The sequence below is a fragment of the Protomyctophum parallelum genome, assembly GCF_964188405.1.
Source record: "Protomyctophum parallelum genome assembly, chromosome: 9".
Lineage (NCBI taxonomy): Eukaryota > Metazoa > Chordata > Actinopteri > Myctophiformes > Myctophidae > Protomyctophum > Protomyctophum parallelum.
The window spans coordinates 10,202,782-10,211,763 of NC_139706.1; the positions used below are offsets into that span (position 1 = coordinate 10,202,782).

The window sequence follows — 8,982 nt, forward strand, 5'->3', positions numbered from 1 at the left end:
GACCCCATCCGAAAACACGGCCCCATACAAGATTTGTGTTATTAAAATATTTCAAAAATATTCCAACACGCGATGCATGTGAGCTTGCAGATTTGGCTATTTCTGATGTCCTATGAATAATAAAGTTAACATTCTATATATAAAATAAAATAAATCTGTTATTAAATAACATAGGAGGGGAGGGTACTTGTAAAAAAAAAACGACTTTTAATTATACAAAAAGTACAATTACTTCAGTTAAAAAGTGTATACAATACATGCTATTCACAAGGTGAGGGCCCAGTCGATGCATCATACACTTAACATAAATGACAGGATTTTATACATAGAAACAGTTCCTTTCAGAACTCCACACAATACACAGAACTCTTAATTTTTGTTTTACCTTTCTGTTCAACGTTAAAAAAAGAAAACAAACTGGGGTTTTTTAATCAAGACAGCAGTGGGGTTTTTTTGTTGGTTTTTTAAATGGGTCCATAATGTTCCGTTTGCCAACAGCAGGTGACATCAATGTTCATGTTTAACACCTTAATCTCTATTCTGTCCAGCGGTGTCCACAGTGAGGGGCAGTGCACACGTAGTACAGTCTCATTGCATCCTGCAAGGTACACGAACAGATGATGAAACAGGTACCGTAGAGAATACAGTACAGTACAGAAATTAAGTAATTGCCATAGAAACATGTATTTGAGACTCATTACTATGAAGCATGATCATTACCTCAGCCTTCATACTGTGAGACTGGAAGAACACTGCCTCCTTGTGGCCACATCTGAAAAGAGAAAAATATTTGAGCTAAATCTCATAAATGCCAAACAAAGAAGAGAGACAGTTTCTAACTGGTTGTGTCTGTCAGCATCACCTCTTCAAGAGAAAGACCGCTTGACAAGAAGATGATTCAGATTTTATTTTCTTTTTTTTAATACAGGGCATGCAGTCCACATACATACAATGTCTGTTTTCCTCCCAGGTTTATTGTAAAGAAAACAGAGAGCAGCACAGGAGAGAATGCCGCAAAGCCAGATGGGATACACGTCTGTTCAGAGACAGGGGCCTTAACCACTGAGACTGGGCACAGGTGTGTCCTATTCTTTCATAAAATTACACAAAACAGTAATTTGTAGAAGAGGTTCATGCAGACGATAGGCAAAGAAAGTAAAACTCACTTGGGACAGGGATGGTCCTCTGTCCTTGGTAGTGTTGGATCTTGAGATACATCTGCAATGATTTGGGTCAGCTCACTGTAAAAGAGATGAGAAATATTATTGGAGATGCCAGGGCAACTGAGTACGTCTTGTTTTAAGATATCCCACTATCCCAGTGGGTTTCAACCATTTTCATATCAAGGTCCATTATTCATTCGCCATTTGACCCACATCCCACCATTTGATGATATTTTGCCTCGCAGACCCAAAACTAATATTTTGATATTGTTGGATAACATTTTGTCCACAATTCCATGCTGTATTGTTGTGGTACCATTGCCAATAGGAGAGACAACAGGCAAACGTTGATCAAAATAACAATTCTTCTACATTTTCTAATTGTGTAGATTTAGAGTAGACTTCTTGTAAATGAAGTAATGCAAATTAGTTTAATAATTGAACTCTTGAGTGTAAAATGAAACCAAATGGACCCATAAGGCTTATAAAGATATATAAGGGTCCATTTGGTTATAAACTCTCCATCAGTTAGCTGGGGACCAACTGGACCCCCCTCAAGGACCACTGCATTCATGATCTCTGCAGGAAAACTATTTTTTGTCTCTATGTATCAATAATTTATTATGTATGGTGGGCGTCCCATGTTTGTGACAATGTGTCTAATATACGTGTTCAATGGGTATTGCAAGTCTAGATTCAAGTTCAACCCATCATTAAAAAACCTAGTGTTGCAAATAAATATATATGGCCTATATAAAAGTCAGTCAGCCCCTACAATGCAAACACTGTACATGAGTGGTCAAACAATAATTGGTCTTGCGCCGAATTGTGAGCTTGTAGATCTGCTATTTTTTTGTGTAAGAAAAGATGTGCAACCAATTTGAATTGATTGCATGTTTGACGATTGTGTCATGGAACTAAAGTGTACATGATCATACACAATTTCAGCCTGGTCATATAATGATGACACCCATATAATATATAGTTTGTGATATTGCCACGCCACACAATAATAGCAGCACAAAATAAATAAATAAACAGCTCTAGCAGAGCTATAGTGCTATAGAGTTAAGGTTTGTTTCTCTGTGTCTCTGTGTTTCTCTGTGTCTGAAAAGTTAAGTTGGCTGACAGTCCGTCTCTCTGTCAGACAGACCCAAGACAGAGCGATAACACTCGCAATATTACACTTGCGGGAGGGTAATGGTTTGGTATCCATATTTCATAATAACTATAGGCTATGTCAAATGTTCAACTATGCTACATTTTGGTCACCGTGCTTATCATAGATAAGGAGACTGTCTGGTTGAGAAGCTCATCACCTCAGAGGTCCCATACAGGCTACCCTGCATGGGGTAATTTAGCATTCTATTGTCTCAAGGAACCTTCCGGGATGTTCCTGAAGACACCAAATGTTTCTTTTCACTCTCTCGTAAATGCAATGTTAAACTGGTAGTCTCGGGCTGGCTGGCCACACGGTCAGGCAGTCAGTGTGTTCCCGCAGGTCACCCTTGGCCGCAGGAAGCTCTCTCTGTCTTTGTTTTCAATAAATAAAACTCTGATGAGACCGTCAGTTCATCTCTCTCTGCCTGCGTTTCTTCATCCGATCATCTGATGCTTTGACAAGGTTTTCTACAGTCTGCAGCTTGTTTTAGAGAACTCCAGTCTTCTCTAGTTTAGTTAGTTAGTTGTGTGAAAATACACGACAATGGCTTTATCATATTACTGACACTGCGCTAAGCAAAAAACATGGAGATTACTTCAATATGGGCACGTCTCTGCCCTTCGCTCGTTCCCTATAGAGTTCTTCAGGTCTTTCTTTAATTAGAGAGGACATATAATATGTAAAATCAACACCATAATTGATAGCACTGTGATTTACAGTAATGTACTTACTCAACCTCGTGGGTGATCTTATTGACATAGATACAGCTGTTGTCTGCCTCTTGTTGGTAGTCACAATTCCTGCACTGTGAAGAATTAAATTAGTCATGTATTTATTGCAATGATCCTCGGAAATTCACTGGAATAAAAGCGGCCTGATATCAAACATTTAGCACCTCAAGGTGCTAAATGTAAAACCCAATCCCTTTAAAGCCCAAACCACACCAAAGGCTCGGTTCAGGACAAAGCGGTTTTTTTGGTTTACCTTAAAATCTGTTTTGTTCCCGACCCGACCCTTTGGTGTGGTTTGGGCTTAACACAGCGCTAAACTCTGTTCCTGAAGAAACAGACTTTAGTTGCCTTGACTATTGTAATGTCAAATGTATTAATATGGTATGGTGTGCAGAGTTAGTGTAAGGGGATTTTTCTTTGTTTGAGATCTGTGTAATAATGATAATGTTTTGGGTATTACCTCACACAGAGTCTGTGAGGGATAGATAGACGGACCTTTGCTTCCAATGTGGAGACTGAAATGGAGAGAATGTTCTCTTGAATGTTTCTAGAATGTTCCTAGGCTGTCTCATTTCCACCACGTCTGAGACGCTAGATTAGCAAGTAGCCTACTAAAGTAGCCGCAATTTGCAACTCTAGAGTTGCAAATTGCGGCTAGGTTAGCAAGTATCCTTCAGGATTACACAAACAAAGAAAAATCCCCTTATGATAATTAGCTATTTAGTTAGAACTAGACTAGAAAGAAGCAGGACCAGAGCTGAAAGTAGAGTAGTAGAGCAAATTTCAATGAGCTCACTTACTGCATAGAGCAGGATACGATTCTCCTTGTCTTCTTTGGGATACAACATGTTGTTGCTGGAAAAGAACAATAGTTACACATCGATTAATTGATAGCTCAGAGGTTTACACTCTATTAAACCCAACTGAAGACGTATCGGTACATGTCTCCCCCCCCCTTTTTTCTCTCTTTCTTTAACTGTATATATATATATATGATGATTTCCTGTGTTTCCTAGAAGTATATTTGTACGTATTTAAATGTGTTGATGAATTAAAAAGGGAGGTCCTGATGTAAACCAGTCTTAGTACTTTTCCTGGTTTCAACCTCGTAGCGGTTTTTGTATTGACTTGTGCTTTCGTTTGCAATGTACCCATTCTACATACTGTGAATACAAATTTCAATCAATCTACATCTACATACACACATGGACTGGGGTGAGAATTATATTATTATGTGTAACTAACTAAATACGGCTAATCTGAAACTCGCTGATCTTACTCGACGTTATGTTACAATACAATACAATTATATTTACCATTCTTGACAAAACCGGATCCCGACGAATCCTTGTTCATGATACGTCCCCCCTTCCAAATCCATCTTAATTCTTTAATGGAATAAGAGACTAAAGTACAATCCAAAGTTCCAAACGAGTGAAAGAAGAAATGTGTATACTCTCTTCTCTTCGTTTCCTACCGCTTAATGAAAACAATACAATCTGCGCATGCCCCCTATGCGCTATGGCGCATTGCCCACCCAGTAATGTAATTCACTATTTGGAGATAGCGCCCCCTACACGCTGGAGGGGGGCAACATATTTCTTCAAGAAAGCAAAGGGCCCATTTGGTCCGAAGTGATTTTATTGCACTCACATTATTGGCTTCACAGTTCACACATAGCAATACATTTCAGTTAAAAAGTAAAACAAATTTGAATACTTAAATTCGATTCAGCTTTATTATTTACCCAAAGGTACTGTAGACTTATGTATTGTTGACAGGCCCTTAGAGAAGACTTAGACTAAGGACTGCATAGACAGGGACACCACAGGCATGAGATCACCCCAAATAAAACCCAACAAAGACAGAGTCGTTGTCTTTTGATGCAAAGATGTCATGACGATCAGGCCCCCATAAATTAACCCAGACCTCATCTCCCTGGGAGAGCCGCACCACACTACTGATGCTGGCCACTTGGCTGCATTTCTCTGGAAGACTGGTGTCATACATTGAGACGACGACCTCGCCATTCTTGTAGATGCTGCACTGAGCCCTTCCATACACGGACACGTGCACGGCAAAGTGGTAGAAACCTTCACGGGGGCAGGTGAAGATGCCTGTGTCAGGACTGTAGCCAGCTCCCTCGTTGACGAGCACATTGGGGAATTTAAGCACGCCAGTGTGACATGGATAGCTGTCTGAGATGTTCAGTTTGGCTGTGAAGGCAACAACAACTCTGCCTGCAGCTGTGGAAGGAAAAACAAGAGATCGGTCATTAGGCCTACATGAAAAAGGATAGATTAATATATTATTTTAATAATATATTAATATTATCATATTCATTCAGCATTCAACATTACTAGTGTTGAAGTGTTTTTTTAATAGAGGCAAGAGTTAGACGTGAGAGAAGTCATACTCTTAATATATACATATTTACTACATATTAAATGTTTGAGTTTATAATAAAGCATTATATGACATTCCAGAAGTAAGCAATCTATTTAACTATTGGTAAAAGATCAACAATACATGGGCCTAGTAGTTAATACTAATATTTATTTATCTATTTACCAGGTGTCACATCAGGTGTATCTCCACGACGAGAATCCATTGTTGTCATGTCTGATGAACGATACACATCTAAGGGTGGAAATATACATGTCAAGCTTTCAGTGAATAGTTTCAGTAATTCGGCCAGAAGTGGCCTACAGTAGTTCTACATATTTTGTATAACATAAACATTAAAATCTGTCAAGTGTTTTTGTGGTGTTGCAATGACATAATTTGATCAAAATCGTATTTGCATGCTTCTAATGCTTGGTCTGCTTCAAATGCAAACAAATTAAGGACTACGTTGAGGGTCTATTAAAATGCTATAGATACCATATCTATCACCAGCTGAATTTTCCTGATTGAGCAGACGCCTCCCTTTGGTGTAAAACACTAGCATTTGTTTTAGTATTGTACACATAGACTAATTACAATTACTCCTAATGATATATAACTATCATTTAATGCTTACATGATTCTATTTAACAGCCTATCGGTTACAGAGGTCCTTACCGGTTGCAGCCTTGAAGAAGAGTGAATTTTCAGCCTTGTTTTACCTCTTGATATACACAGGTAGGGAGTGAACACTGGACACAATGCATGAGTAGTTTATCTGGTTTGTTGCATGAACCTCAATTATGAAACTTCAGACAAGATTCAGCAAGTCACTGAAAACATGACAAGAATGTAAGTTTTGTGACAAAGACCAAATAGTTGGGTTTCTGTTCATCTTTCTAAATTATTATGGGGCCAAAGCAAATCTATTAAGAAGCTCTGCTGCGCTGGTGACAAGTTAGTAAAATGATTCACATTTATTTCTGACGGTATAGCAACACAATATAGGCAAAGTAGGAAACAAAGGGTTAAATTCAAGAATGACATTCTTGAGTAGCCTAGTCTATAGAACCCAGCAAGGAATGTCCAAACATTTCAGTGATGAAATCACGGCGTTGAAATGATAGAACATCTGGTGATTACAAACTTGTGAAGCAGCATTCTGATCTGTCATTATTCTGTTCCTCAGTTCCCTGAGCTACTGCTGTTATATGGTTATTTATATATAGGTGTGTGTGTGTGTCAGTGTGTGTGTGTGTGTGTGTGTGTGTGTGTGTGTGTGTGTGTGTGTGTGTGTGTGTGTGTGTGTGTCAGTCTGTCAGATTAACATTCAAGAAGTCAGATTAGATGGATATAATATCAACATGGAATATGTACTTTCTCACCTTCATATTTAATTTTGTGGCAGACAGATTGGCATCTGCCAAATTGCGCCAGATTGGCGCTGTAAAAGTCTGCTTTTACAGCGCATCGCTTAGTGTAAAGGGGAGTGTGTATTTGTAACCAAAGCATTTGAAAATCCCAGCTGTCGACCAGTCAATCTCAACACAACAAATCATTCACAAATACACTTCTGAATGTGTCTGTAATATGAACCCTGAAAAATAAGCTTTATGTCAGAATGTCTGTATGGAGAAAGAAAAAAAAGTAACTTGAAACTTTACGTTTGAATGTGTTTGTATGAACCCTGAAAAGAAACACTGTGATGACAGAAAAGTGATTATCTCTCCATCCGCCTGTTTGTCTAATTCTGTCACTATAGCCTAATTAGCCTACTTATTTATCTTTCGGCGTGATGCATTGTTGTGATGAAACAATACTAAAATTCTGTCTCATGCTATAATGAAACTTTATTTGGAAAAGAGATCTCATCTAAATTCATTGCAGCTTTGACTGTTACTCAACTGTGTGAGGCAAAAATAACTTCTCATTAGGCTATGATCTTATCAAGATGTTCCTCTACGGGTGCTCAGGGTTGAATGGGACTGAATTAGAGCAGCGCGTGCATTTGTCATAGGTTATAAATGTATGTGCATCATCTCTCTTATTTACTACTTATTATTACTTTACTACTTATTTTTATACAGATTTGCATTGGCTACTTTTGCCAAGTTTGGCACACTCACAGAACAATATAATGTGCTCAAGAAGGACTACCATACTTATAATGGCAGCATGTCATACAAATAAGGAAAAAATGATCAGATCACTTGCATTATAAATGTCTGCTGCAAGATCATCACCAGCACCAGTTTTGAACTGCATGCTTTGTTAAAAGCATGCAGGGCAGAAAGATGACGTTCTGGGGGACAGAACAGAAGTGATGCTTACAATTCCAGTTTGAGCTGACTTTGAAAACAGGACTGACGTGAGATTTTACACGTGAGATTTTATTTTGGACCCATGTATACATTTCCCCATTTCCTTTTACTTGTGCTATTCTCGTAAATGTGTGGGGTTCATACAGAGTAAGAAGCAGTTCACAAGGGATTACATTTGTTTCTCAACTGGTTTTGGGAAATACATCTTTTATTAAATCCATGTGGTCATGTAGCCTACCAACAAAACAAAAACAAATCCATTTAGCAATAAATTTAAACAAACTCCAAGAATAGAAGAAGAAGAAGACATTTTAGGCTAAATATAGGTCTATATTTAGCCTAAAAATATATTCTATTGTTGGAGTTTGTTTGATATCAACTATTGGACAAATGTTTTTTGTCTAATAGACAATTGTATTGGTCTAAACTCTAAAGTCACCCAACTTCCCTTTTTGACCACTTCACTTGAAAGTCACCACCAGTGGGCTCACACACACACACACACACACACACACACACACACACACACACACACACACACACACACACACACACACACACACACACACACACACACACACACACACACACACACACACACACACACACACACACACACACACACACACAGGTCCAAGACTGTGGGTTTCATGCAAGGCAGGATTATCAACATGCTGATTTTGTAAACTGAAGCTAATTGGAGTGCTAATTAAAACTGTTACTTGGCACCGGATTCATCATTAAAAAAACATATTTCATTAGATCTGTTTATTTCATGTCGTGCCCCTAACTAAACCCATCCGTGAATGGTAATTATCTCGGTTAGGTCAAAGGCCGGGACAGAGATTATATTTTATCTCTTTTTATTTGGCACGCGCGCACGCACACACACACACACACACGGAAATGAAAGCAGAACTGTGGAACCAGATAGAAAGATAATAGATGATGACATTCACAGTACATTGCCATGATCTGTGGAAACCTAGAGATCACAAACATGATGAGGACTCAGGCACAAGTCAGTCCGATATCTGCCGCTTGCAGGACAAGTGCATTTGCACCAAACAAAGAAATTATGTACAAAATAATATATAAAATAATCACTGGTTTTAATTATCTGATCTGTTACAGCCTATAATAACTAAATATTTTAAAGGATAAGTTACTCTTAACAGTTCTTTAAGGTTAACACTTTGTATATTCCAACTACCTGTAGC

At 38.4% G+C, this 8,982-nt stretch overlaps 1 protein-coding gene and 1 long non-coding RNA gene across 3 annotated transcripts; both read right to left on the minus strand.

Annotated features, from left to right (window-relative positions):
* Nucleotides 1-201: 201 nt before the first annotated feature.
* polr2i (RNA polymerase II subunit I) lies at nucleotides 202-4,524 on the minus strand. Its single transcript, XM_083772775.1, has 6 exons — nucleotides 4,373-4,524; nucleotides 3,857-3,911; nucleotides 3,057-3,130; nucleotides 1,167-1,241; nucleotides 721-772; nucleotides 202-598 (listed from the first exon to the last, which is right to left on the minus strand). The coding sequence occupies exons 1-6, from the start codon at nucleotides 4,435-4,437 to the stop codon at nucleotides 536-538; spliced, it is 384 nt and encodes a 127-aa protein (XP_083628901.1). The 5' UTR covers nucleotides 4,438-4,524; the 3' UTR covers nucleotides 202-535.
* Nucleotides 4,525-4,854: 330 nt separating this feature from the next.
* Nucleotides 4,855-6,163, minus strand: LOC310865016. 2 transcript variants are annotated; one of them, XR_014569785.1, is made up of 3 exons: nucleotides 6,120-6,163; nucleotides 5,628-5,696; nucleotides 4,855-5,302 (listed from the first exon to the last, which is right to left on the minus strand). It is a non-coding gene; the product is annotated as an uncharacterized lncRNA (long non-coding RNA). The 2 variants fall into 2 exon arrangements; XR_014569786.1 differs by having other exon boundaries at nucleotides 6,079-6,128.
* Nucleotides 6,164-8,982: the final 2,819 nt, after the last annotated feature.

Excerpts from the sequence above, each read along its gene's own strand:
- polr2i (XM_083772775.1), bottom strand. The coding sequence starts at position 4,437 with ATGGATTTGGAAGGGGGGACGTATCATGAACAAGGATTCGTCGGGATC. Across the intron at positions 3,131-3,856 it reads ATCGTATCCTGCTCTATGCA|TGCAGGAATTGTGACTACCA; the intron begins GTAAGTGAGCTC and ends AATTCTTCACAG. Across the intron at positions 773-1,166 it reads GAGGACCATCCCTGTCCCAA|ATGTGGCCACAAGGAGGCAG; the intron begins GTGAGTTTTACT and ends TTCTCTTTTCAG.